This window comes from Tachyglossus aculeatus, chromosome 13 (genome assembly GCF_015852505.1).
Source record: "Tachyglossus aculeatus isolate mTacAcu1 chromosome 13, mTacAcu1.pri, whole genome shotgun sequence".
In the NCBI taxonomy this organism is placed as follows: Eukaryota; Metazoa; Chordata; class Mammalia; order Monotremata; family Tachyglossidae; genus Tachyglossus; species Tachyglossus aculeatus.
Window position 1 is genome coordinate 10,781,859 of NC_052078.1, and position 20,005 is coordinate 10,801,863.

General features: G+C 40.9%; 1 protein-coding gene across 1 annotated transcript; it reads left to right on the forward strand.

The window, feature by feature from the left end:
- The first annotated feature begins 892 nt into the window (after nucleotides 1-892).
- Nucleotides 893-19,669, forward strand: GTPBP4 (GTP binding protein 4). Its single transcript, XM_038755900.1, has 17 exons — nucleotides 893-994; nucleotides 5,836-6,006; nucleotides 8,072-8,175; nucleotides 8,265-8,401; nucleotides 9,040-9,140; nucleotides 10,722-10,814; nucleotides 11,433-11,624; nucleotides 11,705-11,770; nucleotides 12,671-12,760; nucleotides 13,043-13,153; nucleotides 13,387-13,464; nucleotides 13,869-13,920; nucleotides 14,650-14,750; nucleotides 15,322-15,519; nucleotides 16,974-17,039; nucleotides 19,205-19,339; nucleotides 19,496-19,669. Exons 1-17 carry the CDS (start codon nucleotides 947-949, stop codon nucleotides 19,646-19,648), a joined length of 1,896 nt encoding a protein of 631 aa, XP_038611828.1. The 5' UTR covers nucleotides 893-946; the 3' UTR covers nucleotides 19,649-19,669.
- Nucleotides 19,670-20,005: the final 336 nt, after the last annotated feature.

The window sequence follows — 20,005 nt, forward strand, 5'->3', positions numbered from 1 at the left end:
GTGTGAACCTCATGTGGGACAGGAACTGTGTCCAACCTGATTACCTTATAATAATAATATCTACCCCAGCACTTAGAAAGGTGCTTGGAACATAGTAACCGCTTAACAAATACTATTATTATTATTATTATTATTATTGCTATTATTATTATTATTACCTCAGCATTAAAATGGGGATTGAGTGTGAACCTCATGTGGGACAGGAACCGTGTCCAACCTGATTACCTTATGATAATTATATGTGCCCCAGCACTTAGAAAGGTGCTTGGAACATAGTAAGGGCTTAACAAATACCATTATTATTATTATTATTATTATTATTATTATTATTATTACCTCATCATTAAAATGGGGATTGAGTGTGAACCTCATGTGGGACAGGAACTGTGTCCAACCTGATCACCTTATCATAACAACATGTGCCCCAGCACTTAGAAAGGTGCTTGGAACATAGTAACCGCTTAACAAATACCATTATTATTATTATTATTATTATTGCTATTATTATTATTATTACCTCAGCATTAAAATGGGGATTGAGTGTGAACCTCGTGTGGGACAGGAACCGTGTCCAACCTGATCACCTTATGATAACAATACGTGCCCCAGCACTTAGAAAGGTGCTTGGAACATAGTAAGGGCTTAACAAATACCATTATTATTATTATTATTATTATTAATAGTAATAATAATTATTATTATTCCCTCCTCCCCGGCTCCGTCCTTCAGAGCCAAGTCAGCGCCGAGGCGGCAGGGAGGGGGCTGCAGTGCGGGCGCTCGGCCGCCAGAGGCCGCTGTAGACGCGGCGGGGGAGAAGGGCGGGGCAGGAGGGCTGCTGGCACCGGAAGCGGGAAGTGCCCGCGGCTCCTCTCCGCCGGAAGTCCCGCCCCCCTCCGCCCGTCGCGGCGTCCGGAGCGGCTGCGCCGGCGGCGGAGGAGCCGTAGTCATGGCGCTGTACAACTTCAAGAAGATTATGGTGGTGCCCACCGCCAAGGTAAGGGGCGGACGCCGCCTTCCTCCCCGGGCCGGGCGCCGGACGCGGGGCCGGGCAGGGCGGGGAAGGGGCAGCCGGCCGCGCGGGCCTCCACGCGCCGGCTCCCAATCCCCGTTCTGCGCATGCGCGGAGGCGCGCGCGCCAGCGACTTCCGGTCGGGGCCACGTGCGCGGCGGTTGGGCCTGCCGCCTCCCCCGACCGGTCCGAACCGGATCGGACCGGCCTGGTCCGGCCCTGAGGGGCCCGCGCGCCTTCCCTCAATTCAGCCCCAACTTCCATTTTATTCTGTTTATTTTATTCTGTTAATATGTTTTGTTGTCTGTCTCCCCCTTCTGTATATATGTTTGTGCAGATTTATCGCTCTATTTATTTTACTTGTGCATATCTATTTTATTCTGTTAATATGTTTTTTGTTGTCTGTCTCTTCCTTCATATATGTATATGTGTTTGTACATATTTATTACTCTATTTATTTTACTTGTGCATATCTATTTTATTCTGTTAATATGTTTTTTGTTGTCTGTCTCTTCCTTCTTTATATATGTATATGTGTTTGTACATATTTATTACTCTATTTTACTTGTGCGTATCTATTCTATTTATCTTATTCTGTTAATATGTTTTGTTGTCTGTCTCCCCCTTCTGTATATATGTTTGTGCAGATTTATCGCTCTATTTATTTTACTTGTGCATATCTATTTTATTCTGTTAATATGTTTTTTGTTGTCTGTCTCTTCCTTCATATATGTATATGTGTTTGTACATATTTATTACTCTATTTATTTTACTTGTGCATATCTATTCTATTTATCTTAGTCTGTTAATATGTTTTGTTGTCTGTCTCCCCCTTCTGTATATATGTTTGTGCAGATTTATCGCTCTATTTATTTTACTTGTGCATATCTATTTTATTCTGTTAATATGTTTTTTGTTGTCTGTCTCTTCCTTCATATATGTATATGTGTTTGTACATATTTATTACTCTATTTATTTTACTTGTGCATATCTATTCTATTTATCTTAGTCTGTTAATATGTTTTGTTGTCTGTCTCCCCCTTCTGTATATATGTTTGTACAGATTTATCGCTCTATTTATTTTACTTGTGCATATCCATTTATTTTATTCTGTTAATATGTTTTTTGTTGTCTGTCTCTTCCTTCTTTATATATGTATATGTGTTTGTACATATTTATTACTCTATTTTACTTGTGCATATCTATTCTATTTATCTTAGTCTGTTAATATGTTTTGTTGTCTGTCTCCCCCTTCTGTATATATGTTTGTACAGATTTATCGCTGTATTTATTTTACTTGTGCATATCTATTTTATTCTGTTAATATGTTTTTTGTTGTCTCTCTTCCTTCTTCATATATGTATATGGTTTGTACATATTTATTACTCTATTTTACTTGTGCATATCTATTCTATTTATCTTAGTCTGTTAGTATGTTTTGTTGTCTGTCTCCCCCTTCTGTATATATGTTTGTACAGATTTATCGCTCTATTTATTTTACTGGTGCATATCTATTTATTTTATTCTGTTAATATGTTTTTTGGTGTCTGTCTCTTCCTTCTTTATATATGTATATGTGTTTGTACATATTTATTACTCTATTTTACTTGTGCATATCTATTCTATTTATCTTAGTCTGTTAATATGTTTTGTTGTCTGTCTCCCCCTTCTGTATATATGTTTGTACAGATTTATTGCTCTATTTATCTTACTTGTGCATATCTATTCTATTTATTTTATTCTGATTAAGACTGATTAAGACTGGGGGATTAAGACTGTGAGCCCCCCGTGGCACAACCTGATCACCTAGAGAATTAGCGTGGCTCAGTGGAAAGAGCCCGGGCTTTGGAATCAGAGGTCATGGGTTCGAATCCCGGCTCCACCACAAGTGTGACCTTGGGCAAGCCACTTAACTCCTCTGAGCCTCAGTTACCTCATCTGTAAAAATGGGGATTGACTGTGAGCCCCACGTGGGACAACTTGATCACATTGTATCCCCCCCAGCGCTTAGAACAGTGCTTTGCACATAGTAAGCGCTTAACAAATGCCGTTTTTATCATTATTATTATTATTATTATTATATGTTTGTACAGATTTATTACTCCATTTATTTTACTTGTGCATATCTATTCTATTTATCTTATTCTGTTAATATGTTTTGTTGTCTGTCTCCCCATTCTGTATATATGTATATATGTTCGTACATATTTATTGTTCTATTTATTTATTTTACTTGTGCATATCTATTCTATTTATTTTATTCTTTTAATGTTTTGTTTTGTTGTCTGTCTCCTCCTCCTTTATATATGTATATGTGTTTGTACATATTTATTACTCTATTTTACTTGTGCATATCTATTCTATTTATTTTATTCTGTTAGTATGTTTTGTTTTGTTGTCTGTCTCCACCTTCTGTACATATGTATATATGTTTGTACATATTTATTACTCTATTTATTTTACTTGTGCATATCTATTCTATTTATCTTATTCTGTTAATATGTTTTGTTGTCTGTCTCCCCATTCTGTATATATGTATATATGTTCGTACATATTTATTGTTCTATTTATTTATTTTACTTGTGCATATCTATTCTATTTATTTTATTCTGTTAATATGTTTTTTGTTGTCTGTCTCCTTTATATATGTATATATGTTTGTACATATTTATTACTCTACTTATTTATTTGTTTTACCTGTGCATATCTATTCTACTTATTTTATTCTGTTAATATGTTTTGTTGTCTGTCTCCACCTTCTGTATATATGTATATATGTTTGTACATATTTATTACTCTATTTATTTTACTTGTGCATATCTATTCTATTTATCTTATTCTGTTAATATGTTTTGTTGTCTGTCTCCCCATTCTGTATATATGTATATATGTTTGTACATATTTATTGCTCCATTTATTTATTTATTTTACTTGTGCATATCTATTCTATTTATTTTATTCTGTTAATATGTTTTGTTTTGTTGTCTGTCTCCTTTATATATGTATATATGTTTGTACATATTTATTACTCTATTTATTCTACTTGTGCATAGCTATTCTATTTATTTTATTCTGTTAGTACATTTTGTTTTGTTGTCTGTCTCCCCCTTCTGTATATATGTTTGTACATAATTTATTGACAAAATAAACTTATTTATTTATTTAATTGTTTATTGAATTTATTTCTCTGTCTCCCCCTTTTAGACTGTGAGCCCACTGTTGGGTCGGGACCGTCTCTATATGTTGCCAATTTGTACTTCCCAAGCGCCTACTACAGTGCTCTGCACACAGTAGGCGCTCAATAAATACGATTGATGATGATGATGATGATAGAGAAGCAGCGTGGCTCAGTGGAAAGAGCCCGGGCTTGGAGGTCGTGGGGTTCTAATCCCGGCTCTGCCACTTGTCTGCTGTGTGACCTTGGGCAAGCCACTTCCCTTCTCTGTGCCTCAGTTTCCTCATAAATGCGGTGGAAATACTGTTTGAGTACTAAGTACTCAAAAAAGTACAGTGCAGTTGGCAGACATTATCCCTGTCCCTCGTGGACCTTAAAATCCAGTACATAAAAAAAAATCTGGCACGACATTTGATATTCTGTCATTAGGTATGTCCACAGTAAAACATTTGTATATGTCATTGTTTACCCGTTACTGGGTGTATTATTTCTTTCCAGATCTTTCCACGATGCACGCTCTGTTAATCCCAGGGGAACAGACTGTTTTTAAAAACAGTAAGAAAAAGATAAAGGCAATTTTTGTTTCTACCGTCTGCCAGATGACATTTAGTGTAATAATAACAAAGAGCATGGTGGTATGAAGGATTTACCGTGTGCCAAGCCTGGTGATGAACCCTGGGGTCGTTACAGGATAATAATAATGCTGGCATTTAATAAGCGCTTACTATGTACAAAGCACTGTTCTAAGCGCTGATCAAATTGGACACAGCACCTGCCTCAGCTCCCATTTTGCTGATGAGGAAATTGAGGCAGAGAAGTAAAATGACTCATCCAAGCAAGTGTCTGAACAAGTTGTAACCTTTGATAGAAAATGAGTATGTTTCAAGAATCTAATACTATAACATTGTCCTCCTCAGTGACTGCTGTGGACAGAGCACTGTACTAAATGCTTGGGAGAGTCCAAAACAACAGAGTTGGTAGACATGTTCCCCGCCCAAAATGAGCTTACCAGGGGTAGAGTCAGTTTTAAGAATATTTTTTGGAAGTACAGAACGAAAGAGAGTTGTGAGGGAGCCGATTTCATTTTGGGATCTCTGGGGTACTCCAATAGTCACCAGAGAAGAAATCAATCAATCAATCGTATTTATTGAGCGCTTACTGTGTGCAGAGCACTGTACTAAGTGCTTGGGAAGGACAAATTGGCAACACATAGAGACAGTCCCTACCCAACAGTGGGCTCACAGTCTAAAAGACAATAATAATAATAATGGCAGTTGTTAAGCGCTTACTATGTGCAAAGCACTGTTCTAAGCTGCTGAGAGGGCTACAAGGTGATCAGGTTGTCCCACGTGGGGCTTACAGTCATCATCCCCATTCTGTAGATGAGGTAACCGAGGCTACGAGAAGTTAAGTGACTTGCCCAAGGTCACACAGCAGACATAGGGCGGAGCCGGGACTCGAACCCATGACCTCTGCCTCCAAAGCCCGGGCTCTTTCCACTGAGCCACGCTGCCTGGGAGTTTGCAGTTTTCATCTCTAGAGGACGGTTCCCTCTACTTAATCTAGAGTGGCGAATTGTGTTTTCAGTATTTGGGCACTGAGTGGTGTTAAGTGACTGACGGCTCTGTTTAAAAACTTTCTTTGATTGCAGGACTTTATAGACCTGACCCTGTCAAAGACCCAACGGAAGACCCCCACGGTTATCCACAAACATTACCAAATCCACCGCATCCGACAGTTTTATATGCGAAAGGTCAAATTTACTCAGCAGAACTACCATGACAGACTCACCCAAATCTTAACGGATTTCCCCAAACTTGATGTAAGTGACCCTGGAGATGTTATGCTGTTATTTATGTTGCTGTACATTGTAATGACCGCCTCTACTTCGGAGTGTGTTCAATAAAGTCTAACGGAAAAAATAGACTTAGAGCTGTAAGGAATAAGAAGCCATTGAGGAAAGGTGTACTTAAAGGACACTCCTTTTGGATAGTTGAAGATCCTTACTCTCAAAAACTCAAGTCCAACTGCCTTCTAGGGGGTGTGGGGAGAGTTTACTGGGAGCCACTCCATCATCATCAACATCATCAATCGTATTTATTGAGCGCTTACTGTGTGCAGAGCACTGTACTAAGCGCTTGGGAAGTACAAATTGGCAACATATAGAGGCAGTCCCTACCCAACAGTGGGCTCACAGTCTAAAAGCCACAGTCCACTAGCCATAGTCCACTAGTCCACTAGCCATAGACTAGTCCACTAGTCATAGCTCGGCTGCTACGCCTTGTTTTTTTTTTTTTAGATGCCTCAGAAATGGGTACGCTGTTCGGATTTAGAAAAAAAAGGTTGTGACTCTACTTGCGTCGTCAGTGTCGTAGGAGCTGAGACAGTCCTGTCCACCCTCTGTGGCCTTCCTAACCTTTGGTCCCAAGTTGGCTGATGGCCTTAACTATATAACTCTCTCTCTCTCTCTCTCTCTCTCTCTCTCTCTCTCTCTCTCTCTCTCTCTCTCTCTCTCTCTCTCTCTCTCTCTCTCTCTCTCTCTCTCTCTCTCTCTCTCTCTCTCTCTCTCTCTCTCTCTCTCTCTCTCTCTCTCTCTCTCTCTCTCTCTCTCTCTCTCTCTCTCTCTCTCTCTCTCTCTCTCTCTCTCTCTCTCTCTCTCTCTCTCTCTCTCTCTCTCTCTCTCTCTCTCTCTCTCTCCCCCCCCCCCCCCCTCTCCCTCTCTCTCTCTCCCCCTCTCTCTCTCTCTCTCTAACTCTCTCTCTCTCTCTATATATATATATAGAGAGAGAGAGTTATATATAGTTATATAGTTCTATATATATAGAACTATATAACTATATATAACTATATACATATACATATATATAGTTATATATAGAGAGAGTTATATATAGTTATATATAGTTCTATAGTTCTATATATAGTTCTATGTATATAGAACTATATAGCTATATATAACAATATACATATACATATATATATGTATATAGTTATATATAGTTATATAGTTCTATATATATAGTTCTATATAAATATCACCCTCCCACCCCGGTGCCAATTCTCACCTGGAGTGCAGGAATGGAAGTGGAGCAAGATTTTATGGGGAGTGGAAACTGAGACGTGATGGGTTTCAAGGAACTAACAAGGCCCAGTAACCACTAGTTAGGGTTTTGTCCACCCAGATTGGAAACTTTCAGGTCTTTTCAGTGGCCTGGAATGAGCGGAGCCGGGAGTCCAGCTCTGAAAACTGGGGGGCCATTTGCCCTACAGAACTGGCTTCTCCCCCCGACCCTGCCGCTTTTGTTTTAAGTAGCCCAGAAGTAGGATGAGCGTCCAGGAATAGAAGGAAAGTGGGGTGGGGTTTGAAAAGGGAAGAAACAATAGGAGGGATCGTGGTTGTCTCACTTCTTGGATTGTTTTTTGGGATTCCAACTACAGAGAATCAGTTTGGCTCTATTTTAAGGTGCGGGGACTTGGAAAATGCATATTGGGAGTGGATTATGTGCCTGGAAAGAGTGAGGAGGGAAAGACTAAGGGGAAATTAGCTCTCAGCAAATGGAATAAATTTAATATGGGAGCACTGTTCTTTAGTTTATTTGTCACTGAAGGAGACCACCACCTCCATTTGACACATTTTTGGGCCACTGATTTGAGAAATGTCAGTTTCTTCATCCATAGGGTGAAAGCAGGTAATATCACTCAATAGTTATTAATAGAAATGGGGAGTGGAATTTGTCAAAAATATACTTTTTAAATATTTTCCTACGCTAGCGGAGTTTCACTGGAAAAGCCTAGGTATTGCCAGTCTATTCTATTGGCTACTGAACGTGTTAATCTGTCGGTGAATCATTTTGCAGCAGTTGAAATTCCATTTTTGTATCTTGCAGGATATCCACCCGTTTTATGCTGACCTGATGAATGTCCTTTATGACAAAGATCACTATAAATTGGCATTAGGTCAAATTAATATTGCCAAGAATCTAGTGGACAAGTAAGACATTTTCTGCTCCTTCTCCTGTGTTTGTCAACCAAGTTGCTTTCGGGATAAAGGTGTTCACATTTAATTTTTTTGTTTTCAAGTGTTGCCAAGGATTACGTGCGGCTAATGAAATATGGTGATTCTCTGTATCGCTGCAAGCAACTTAAACGTGCAGCCCTGGGACGTATGTGTACAATTGTCAAAAGGCAGAAGCAGAGTTTGGAGTATCTGGAACAAGGTATGGTGGGATTTGAGTACTGGAGGTTTCAGATGCCTTGATTAATCAGTTATTTTTTCCATTATGCTCACAACAGCTTTCTAAAGTTTTTTTTTCAGATTGTTGTTATAAAGTGAGAGGTTTTCAGTTGAATGTCTTGATTCAGATTTACAGATTTTAGCTTCTTTTCAGAACATTGCTTCTGTAAGCACCAGGGTGAAAAAATCTACCAGCTCCATTCTTGGTGATTAGTTTTAACTCCATAAACAACTTAATGCCTAGTTTTTCCTCAGTAATAATGTTTTACTCATTACGACAATATTTCATGGTGCAGCTTAAGCTTCATATTTTTTCTAGTCAATTTTATTTGCACAATGTATAGCCTGTTTGGATTCTCCATAACTTTCTGCCAGTTTTCTCTGTAACTTGGGGAATAGAAATAATCAATCAATTGTATTTATTGAGTGCTTACCATGTGCAGAGTTGGTAGACACGTTCCTCGCCCTCAGAGAGTTCACAGTCTACAGAAATTGTGAAACTATTGTCCTTAATTTTACCTATTATTTTGTGGGCCATCGTTACAGAAAAAAAAATCTCGACTAGACTCGGATCTGCTCTTTTACTTGAAATTTAGCACATTCAATTTTAACTGTTCACAGTGCGTCAGCATCTATCCCGCTTGCCAACTATTGACCCCAATACACGGACCCTTCTCCTGTGTGGTTACCCAAATGTTGGGAAATCCAGCTTCATCAATAAGGTTGGTTTGTGCTTCACGGTTAAAGAAAAAAAAATGAACCAGATGAGTGCAAGTGAAAAGGCTAAGGGACGAAATCTTCTCCTATTAGGCTAAAAGAATTAGTGTTTTCCGAATCAAATTGGTTTATACCTACCTGGACTCTTTACTAATAGTTTTTTGGGGGAGTTTTTTGAGCCTGAGCCCTAATCTTTTGCAGTGCACATTTTATAGATAAAGCTTTCCAGTTGGTGTGCTATTGCATGCTGTGGGAAGCTCCCGGGCCTGCCCTGGAATTGCATTTGTTTCCATAATGGGTGCACTTGCAAGCTTGAGACAGTACCGTCCCATCCAGTATAAAATTCAAGGTCGTGGCACCCTCAAGTGCCATATTGCCTAATCAGAAAGGATTGGGGGACTTTGTAGAAGAATATTCGCTTTCAAAACTAATTGGCCCTATAGAAAGCCAGTACCTTGGAAATCTGGGAAATCTTTGCTGTTCTTTTAAGCAGTAAGCTAAAATGAGATCACTGAGATTCCTTACAACTTCAGGATACCATCCTTGTTATCCTCACTTGAAGGAAAACTTGAATTCGAATACCTGCGCCTTGACCAACACTACCTGTGTGTGCACAGCCATTTCTTCTGACCCCATTGTGGTTTATTCAGACAGGTGCATTATTAGAAGAGGGTTTCCCAACTCCCTAACAGCATCTGTTCAGCCTTTCATAAGGCAGAACTGAGTGTCCTGCCTTTTCTCAGAATTTATCTCCAGGGTAAAGTGAGCGGTGCTTGTATGGTGCTTTGTAAAGATGGTCCTTCAGAGGGAGAAAGGAAGGTGATTAAAGCATGTGATGGGAATAAATACTCAGTTCTGGGCTGAAACCCAATTAATGAACACACTCACTTTACATTCCTCTGTCTTAAACTGTACCTCCATTGTACATAGGGGAAATAGCATGGCATAGTGGATAGAGCCCGGGCCTAGGATTCAGAAGGTCATGAATTCTCGTCCCGGGTCTGCCCCTTGTCTGCTGTGTGGCCTTGGGCAAGTCACTTCACTTCTCTGGGCCTCAGTTACCTCTTTGGGAAAATGGGGATTAAGACTGTGAGCCTCACTTGGGACAACCTGACCACCTTTTCAGACTAGTCCAGTGCTTAGAACAGTGCTTGGCACATAGTAAGCGCTTAACAAATACCGTAATTATTATTACAGTGTAAATCAAATGTTGCTGGTAATTGGCTCACCTGACACACTCTAGTTTAAACAGTAATAGTGAGGTTTTTGAAATATGGTCATGTTTCATCAATAGTATTTATTGAGCGCTTACTGTGTGCAGAGCACTGTACTAAGCGCTTGGGAAGTACAAATTGGCAACATATAGAGACAGTCCCTACCCAACAGTGGGCTCACAGTCATGTTTCCCGTGAATCTCTAATTTAATGAGCTTATTTTCCCAAGAATGCATATATTTTTGGTATACTAACATGGAATTTTGGAGAGCTGACATTATGTAGATGCTTGTGTTTACCGCTAGAAAATAATGCATTTCCCTCCTTTTGAAGTTGGATTTGGGTTTTGATCTTGTGATTTTGTTTCTTCAGGTGACAAGAGCAGATGTGGATGTGCAGCCTTATGCCTTTACCACCAAATCTTTGTTTGTCGGGCATATGGATTATAAATATCTGCGTTGGCAGGTGAGAAGCATTGTTAATCGGAAATGAATTTCATTTTAATGACCTCCAAAGTACTGTGCCCACTGAGCATCTAGCCATTTCTTTTAGGTTGTGCAGGGTAGAGTTGGTTGGGGGAAGAATTTCAAAGGAAAGGAAATGGAGAAAACAGATTCCTGAGTCATAATGAACTGGAATTCTTCCTAAAGGTGGACAGAGAAACACACCTTTGCTTCTAGAATTGCCACGGGGTGGGTCAACTTCCTTATTCCGAGAAATCGGGCAGCTAACTATGGGGTTCCTGCTTTGTCTTCCTTCATACCTTTTTAGCTGAAGACTTTTCTCGCTCTGATATTAAATAGCATTTAATCCTCAATTCACCCTCAATCCATCAAGGCAGCCTAAAGACACTAACAAAATACCTGTCAGATAAAGAACTAACACCACCCAGCCCCGTGTGTTAAGGTAAAGGCCAGAATGAGAGTTGTTTAAAATTCCACCTGCTCTGTCTGGTTTTTCGAGGAAGCGCAATAAACATGAGCTGCCAGGCCCACCAGGTCCCCCGATGTAAATGACAAAAGTTAGAAGTTTCGGAATAAATCTCCTCCGCAGTAACCCCATGTGTGGCGTCTGACTTTTCAGGTGGTTGATACCCCCGGGATTCTGGATCACCCTCTGGAAGACAGGAACACCATTGAGATGCAGGCCATCACTGCGCTGGCCCATCTCCGTGCCGCCGTTCTCTTCGTAATGGATGTGTCCGAACAGTGTGGTCATAATTTGGAAGACCAGCTCGAACTCTTCCAGAATATCAAGCCACTCTTTGCAAATAAGGTAGGTCCGGTGAGCAAAATGAACCTAATTTTGTGTCGCTCCAAGAGGCAAGGTGACAACTTATTTTTTTTTCTTCCTAGCCTCTTATAATTGTGGCAAACAAATGCGATGTGAAGAGAATCTCTGAACTCTCAGAAGACGATCAGGTAAGAAAATTTCGCCACACTTTTTCTTTAGGCATGTTTCCGACCAATTTCATGGTGAAGAAATGGCAGGTGGATTTCAGAATCCTCTTTCTAACTTGACGATATGGTTTCCAATAAAATGATGAAAGGATGTGTCTGTCCAGACGCGGGATGTGAAAGAACACACCGGTAATGTGGGTCTGCTGTTAAATTTTGCTGAATTTGTGGTTCAGTAGGTAAAGTGGGCAGTATAGCTTTAACTAGTCTACTACCAGATTTGAGACTCTTCTGGGGGGTGTAGTGAAACATCTTTGATCTTTTTACACAATCCCCATAAACCTGCTAAACCGTCCAGGGTCTTCCACTGAGTGGCATTTGCAGTGACGCACCTGAAAGTTGAGCAGCTACAGCGATGTGTTTGTCCATCCCTCGGTTGTTGCCAACTTGTACTTCCCAAGTGCTTAGTACAGTGCTGTGCACACAGTAAGCACTCAGTAAATACGATTGATTGATTGATTGTTGGCAAAAAAAGGAACAGAAGGCCACTCCATGGAAAGTTTGTGTTGCCAAGGTCTGTTGGAGTTGGGAGGTTTTTTCGTCTGGATCACTGTTTCTTGTCTATCCGCACCTAAGTGTCAGATCGAAAAAGTTTCATGGAATTTTCCCCTGAATACGTATTCTGTTAGCTAATGAGGGGGATGTACTACAAGAACTCTTTGTCGTGGGTTTGTGTGGACTAAGGACTGAATGTTCTAGTGCTGGGAAAGTCCCTGGGTTTCATAGATGGTTCATTTAACACGGTAGTAAATGATGTAGTTGATGGTGAGATAGTGAAGTATTAGTTTGGAAGATGGTAAGAAATTCATGTTTTTTTTGGCAAAGACTTGGAAGCTAATAATCTACTTTGTCTCTGGTTTCCAGAAAATATTTGCAAATTTGGAGGCAGAGGGACTTTCTGTAATAGAGACCAGCACCTTGACTGAGGAAGGTGTGATTAAGGTTAAAACAGAGGTAAGAGTCTCCTGCCGTTATTGATTTTCATTTTTCACTTTGGGGAATTGATATCAAGAGTCGTCTGAGCCTGTTTTAAAATCCTGAGCTTTCATGGAGCCCCTCTTAGAATGCCTTGCTATCCTAGTTGATATTGCGAAAGTTTGGGGGTGAGATTTTAGTTTCTTGGTGGGCCTTTGGGAAAAGATTGAGGCGCTAAAGAAGGAGGTGGTGCTTGGGTTCTGTGTCGTCTCAACCCTTGACGCATCCCTTGGATTTTGTTTCTTAATACTGTGTGGCTAGGCTTGTGACAGGCTTTTGGCTCATCGTGTTGAGACCAAAATGAAAGGAAACAAGGTGAATGAAGTCCTGAACCGACTGCATTTAGCTGTGCCCAGCAAAAGAGATAATAAGGTGAGCTCATCTCTTCCGTCCAGAGTCTTTGAAGTGGGGAATAACATTTTTGCTCTTCTCTGCTTATGCTGTCAGGAGATGACGGTTGCTATATTGTTTGCTATGTGAACTTTGCCATCAGTGACTCGGATAAAGAATTTCATTTTGGGGTGGTTAAGACTGCATGCATAGAGAAAGTTTGCATATCATTTAAAAAAAAAAACCCTCAAGTGATCCCTTTCCTACTTTCTCAGGAGCGGCCGCCATTCATTCCAGATGGAGTAGTAGCACGTAAGAAAAGAATGGACGTTGATATGCCTAAAAGGAAAAGGGTAAGGTGGTAGTAAAACAATAGCCCTGCTTTCCTCGGTCCTGGGTCTCGGTGTTGAATGGGGCGATTAGTGGGTTATAAATTTGACTGAGGAAAGGAGAGGTAGGGGGTAGCCCAGAATAACTCAACTAAGAGTACCTTACTAGGCTCTAGAGGAGTTTAGGGGGAATTTTATATTTCATTCATTCATTCGATCGTATTTATTGAGCGCTTACTGTGTGCAGAGCACTGTACTAAGCGCTTGGGAAGTACAAGTAGGCAACGTATAGAAACGGTCCCTACCCAACAATGGGCTCACAGTCTAGATGGGGGAGACAGAGAACAAAACAAAACACGTGGACAGGTGTCAAGTCAATTTGATTTTATCATTTGTAAAAAACGAACTACTCTGCTTGGTTGTTATAGGAGCGAGATCTTGAGCTGGAATTGGGAGATGACTACATTTTGGATCTTCAGAGTAAGTGCTAAAATAATAATGATGATGGCATTTGTTAAGCGCTTACTATGTGCAAAGCACTTTTCTAAGCGCTGGGGGGATACAGGTAATCAGGTTGTCCCACGTGGGTCCCACAGTCTTCATCCGCGTTTTACAGATGAGGTAACTGAGGCCCAGAGAAGTGAAGTGACTTGCCCAAAGTCACCCAGCTGACAAGTGGCGGAGCTGGGATTAGAACCCAGGACCTCTGACTCCCAAGCCCGAGCTCCTTCCACTGAGCCACGCTGCTTCTCTAAAACATGCCATTTAATAGATATTTTTAAGAAACCCTCCAGGTGAACCTAAACAAAGACTTGGTATCTCAAAAAATGAGAGGCCCTTAATGTAACATTGGTAGTGTTCTTCTAATAAACTGCATCTTTTGTTCTTGAAAAACCCCATGTTAAAGAAAACTGGCATCATGTTACCTACTGTACCATAGCAGACTGGATCCAGGTGTATTTCCTTAATTACTGAACATCCTATTCCTATCATCAATAGTATTGAGCCCTACTAGGAGTGATGTAGTGGGGAGCAAATACCACCTCATAGAAAGCTAAATGTGACTTTTTTGGTATTTAAGTGTTTACTGTACTGAGCACTGAGTTGGTCCAAGCTAATTAGATTGGATACAGTTCATCTCCCACATGAGGCTCACAGTATTAAGCCTTAAGACATGCTTTTGCGTTAAAATTAATGCTTTTTTTTAAGAATACTGGGATATAATGAACTCATCTGAAAAATACGACAAGATACCAGAGATCTGGGAAGGCCACAACATAGCTGATTATATCGACCCAGACATCATGAAGGTGAGTGTTTCATTCTTTGCTTTTGTCAGGTTTTACCTTCAATAGTCTATGTTGCATTTGAAGTTAGGGGCAGTCTTAACCCATTTTTAAAGTCATCTCATTTTCATTGTGCTTTTCCTTTTGGGGAGGTAGATTAAAAATCAGTAGCCATGTAGTTCTCTCTTCTGTAGCATCCTTTTCATTTTTTCTAATGGTATTTAAGTGTTTATTATGTGATAGGAACTCTGCTAAGCACTGCGGTAGGTGCAGATTGAGGTAACTGAGGCACAGAGAAGCGAGGCAGTTGCCCAAGGTCACACAGCAGACAAGTGGCTAAACTAGAATTAGAACCCAGGTCCCTTTGGCTCGCAGGCCCTTCTCTTTCCACTGGGCCATGCTGCATCTCTTGTTACAGCTTGTGTAAGGGTTGAACAGATATTAAGTGTGCTTCACAGGGCTTTTATTTTCTTCCTTTAGAACTGGGTCGGATAGGAAGGCGATTCCCAGGCAAAGCTGGCTACCCAAGGAGTGTCCTTCGGTTTTTTAGTCCCCTTAATTGAATGTGCAATTGTGTTGGCTTTTCGTTTCAAAGAAATTGGAAGACTTGGAGAAAGAAGAAGAGCTGAGAAAGGCTGCTGGCGAATACGACAGTGAATCAGAAAGCGAAGATGAGGAAATGATGGAAATACGACAGCTAGCGCAACAGATTAGAGAGAAAAAGAAACTAAAAATTCTACAGTCCAAAGAAAAGGATACGCAAGGCCCCAGAATGCCTCGGACGGCTAAAAAGGTAAAGATTCACCACGAGCAGCTCTTCCCGGAGGGGCATGACCTCTCTGTTTAGCATTTTTGACAACGTGCTGCTAAACTAAGAAATCACATTTGCTATAACTCCCGGAGACTTGGCAGTTTTATTTATCACGCTGTATTTGTCTTTTGGGTCATTGACTGACTTCATCCTTTGCACTTCTGTTCTGATTCCCCCTGAGGCTTTTGGATTTTGGCTGGGATCTGAGTTCAGATGTCTTTTTTTGTCTTTATAATCAATCAGTGGTTTTTAGTGAATGCTTACTGACTGCAGAGCACTGTACTAAGCGCTTGGGAGATTGGTAGACATGTTCCCTGCCCACAATAAGCTTGCAGTTAAGGGATTTTATTTTAGGGATTTAGGGATTTTCTTTTTCATAGCGTGTTTGTACTAACAACTGCTCTTAGGTATGAAAACACAAATGAATCTTGTTTTCTAAACCTAAGGTGAGTAGAAGAAACTTACTGTGAGTCATACCTTTGCTTAGTTCTCATCTCAGGTTTATAAAATTAAGTAGGGGCTTTAGCTGTAGTAATAGAGCCTTTTGGAAATGAAATGTCTTTGCTTTTATTTTCTGTGGAAGTCAACTGATAAAGGAAGGGTCCTGTGTCCAGACTTTTTTTTTATTCCACTTTTTCCCACTGTGAAAAAAACTAGTCCATTGGTTTGGCTATCCCAAAAGAACTGCCATGAGTGATATGATTAGTCTCTTGCTAGACTAGTAAAGCTCCGACATGGATAGTAAAAACCATAGTATTTATAAGATAATGTGACTCAGGCATTGTGTCTCTGAGAAGGGCAAGAAAAGATGCTAGTCTGTGCTTCGAAGTGAAACTGCACATTGTAAATATTCTTGGGTAATTCAATTTTCATTTTCTTCAAAATATGCTCTCTGGATATGGAAGTAGTTACTTTATGATATGGGGCCTCAGACAGTTGGACATCACAAGTGTCCCATGTCACCCTAAAGTAATTTCTGTCAGCTTTGCAGTTACTGAGCAAGATTGAGATGAACCTTTAGGAACTCAGGGTTTGAGTTGAGTTTTCAACCCAGAGATTTACACAAACTGCCCTCTGTTATTCCAATTATTAATCTATGTCTGGAATGCTACCATGGATGGGGGGGCCCCGTGTGGGTGTTAGAATCTGGAGTGCTCTTCCTAGCTTGGTAACGGCCTCCTCCCTCTCTGACCTAAGGGCAAATTCAATTCAACAGTGATTTTTCAAATTCACCTGTAAAATGTCATCGACTAGCCCTTGGAAATCCTTTCCTGCTATAATATTTCTCAGAAGAACCCTCTAAAACCACTTTCCCTTTTCTTAGGAGGTGATACCCAATGTGGAAATTTGGGTGGTTTACAGAAATCCCTTGGTTAGAGAAGATTATCACGCTAAGTTAAGGGAAGCTTTCCAATTAACTCTGCTTCGTTTTGTAGGTTCAGAGGAAGACTTTGGAAAATGAGATGCGCAGTCTTGGTATTGATATGGATGGCAAAGACGATGTAAGTGTTTCTGTTTTAAGATGGTTTCTGGGCCTTGTAGCTTGCTTTTGCATGATGTTTTCTGTGACTATCGGGGAATTACTTTTAGCCGGAGGTTTAAAAGGTGACAAAAAGTGATGCCCACAGCGAGGTCCTTTTATTTTATGAGAAAATGGTAAAAACGGTAGTTACCTCTCGAACTGAGTGCCTTCGTGGGGGGATTTTTGCTTCACAGTAACTCCAATTACACTGTAGACTTTACACATATCTATTGGACTAAATCAATAAATTTGTGGCAGAGTGTTATAAAACGGTATTTTGCAGCTACTCAGTGCCTGCAACATACCCTGGGTTGACCCACCAACTTTTTTTTTTTCTAATGGTATTTGTTAAACACTTTCTGTGTTCAAGCACTGTTCTGAGTGCTGGGGTAGATACAAGTTAATCAGGTTGAACACAGTCCCTGGGTCATGTGGGATTCACAGCCCAAGTGGTGAATCCCCATTTTACAGTTGAGGAAACTGAGGCACAGAGAAGTTAAACGACTTGACCAAAGTCACGCAGCAGGCAAGCCGAAGAGCTGGGATTAGAACCCTGGTCCTCTGACTCTTAAGCCCATCCTCTTTCCACTAGGCCATGCTGCTTCCCTACCTTGCCCTTTAACCATGTATTTTTCTAATTCAGGTCAACTCTGTGGAAGTTTCTCAATACATTAGAGAATGAAACATATTGAGACTGAAAATTAGAAAATTAAACTGAAGCTAGCAGATACACCCATTTTTCACTTTGGTTATTTTGATCATATTCGTGTCCTCTATCTGTTTCAGAAATGTTCCTTAAAATGTCATTCTTGGGTTAGCCTCCCTTGTTTTCCTAAATTTCTCTTCCGATTTCCCACTCTTATCACCGCTTCTGTCATTTCCCCTAAGATTGTCTTACTTAGCTTTCTCACGCACATTACCTTTTGTGTGGAATTGCTTCTCCGAGTCATCCTCTTTACTTCTCTGACTCACCTAGACGTGTTCTTGCGTGTAGAGATGCTCACGTGCCCAATTCCGTGCATCATGATGAATGAAGGAAATTCAGAGGGAAAATCTGCCTACTGAGGGACCAGTGGTGGGCAATCAATCAATTGGTATTTATTGAGCACTTACTACGTGCAGAGCACTGCAGTAAGCGCTTGCGGGGAGCACCGTACAACAAAATTAGCAGGTGCATTCCCTGCCCACAGTGAGCTTACAGTCTAGAGAGCAAGCAAGCTAACGGGCCTGGGGACAAATCTGGTAGCTGGGGGAGAGAGAAGGAGCGTCAGAATCTGGAGTAATGGAGAAGGGAGAAAAGGCAAGGATTGGGGAGCATTGGGATCAGATTTGGAATGACATCTCAGGGCAAAGAATTGGTTACCTTGTGTGAAAACTGGGTGGGGGGAAAAAGAGAGGCACAGTTGAGATGGAGTCAGAGTTTGGAGGGAGCCGGGGAAACTTTCTTTTAGCATTCTCCAACCACGGACCGTTCTCTTGCTTGGGATTTTCTTCACTCGCTTCTCATAATCCCCTCTACCCTTCTCTTTGTCGTGCCTTTCCGTAGCCAAGTGCTTTGTGAAATCAGAGCTGGATCATGGGGCTTCCGGCAGCTCTCCAGTTAGAGGTCCTTACCAAAGTGGGGGAGAAGGCACGCACAGGTTTCTTTACCTTGGTCTTGTGCAGCCAAAGATGCCAGGGCGGTGACTGAGAAAGCGGAAAGACGATTGGAATGGGTTCTGGGAGAACAGATTAGTCATTGGAGAAAAGAGCAGTAAAATAACTAGAAGGCAGGTGGAAGTTTATCGTGATTTAAAAAATAAAAAGTATTGGAGAGAGGCTTTTGTTCAGACAGTCCTGACCTACAAACTAATATAGGAGTCCCAGCTCAATATTTGAAGTTGTGTTGAAATTGAATTTATAAATTAGGGGTACATTTGATGTATGGTTGGGGATTTGTGAATAGTGACTCTGAGCACCCCTCAAAAACATACTCCATCAAGAAATAGAATTTCCCATTGTGACTGTCATTTTATAGTGTCTTCCGAGTATCAAGGGAATGTCTGTTTGTCACTTTGTTCCGTCTTCACCTTCTTCCATTTTTCTTTAAATTTTTCTCTAACTTAGAAGTCTGAGGCAGCAAATTCCTTTCCTTTTTTATTTCAGGCCCATTATGCCAGAAGATCTCGGAGCGTTACTCGGAAACGCAAACGAGAAGAATCTGTTCCTCCCACGTCCGTAGCCCGAAGCCGTAGTTCCTCGCGGCCACCGCGTGATGTTTCTGGTCTTCGGGATGTCACGGTAAGTGCCGGTTATTTCAAAGAAGGTCTCGATGTTTTTCCCCAAATCACTTTGTATGGTACAGGGTCTTCTCCAGAGATGTTGTAGCCATTCAGAAGTGTGGGTTACACAGAAGCCTGCCAGAATCTTCTGAACCTTATTTTGTTTGCTTGTCAGATGGTCAAGAAAGCGAAGACGATAATGAGAAAGGCCCAGAAGAAAATGAATCGTTTGGGCAAGAAAGGAGAAGCAGACAGGCATGTATTTGATTTAAAGCCGAAGCACTTGCTGTCTGGTAAAAGAAAGCAAGGCACTAAGAGCAGAAGATAAAACTTTATCTGAATCAATGTACCTGCTGTTGTCTTTATTTGTGTGGGGTGCGTGTGTGTGTTTTATTCTAAAGCTGAAATGTCAGTTTGATGACCAGAAACATTTAAAACTAGTTGGTTTTCTGGCTGGGCATTTGTGTGGAAGCCTCCTTTTTTTGCCCCAACTCTCCCCGTCTGCTGCGATTTCTTTTATGCCTATTTTCTCATATTGGTGGGCAGACAATCCCATAGTCCCAGAATCAGAGATGGGTAGAGTGGTGACCATCTGGGGAGGGTTTGGGGATAGGATAGTTTGCCAGCTCACTTGGAGATCCTGGGCAAAAGGCCCCTGTTCTGTGGGGCTTGGGACCCTCCTTTC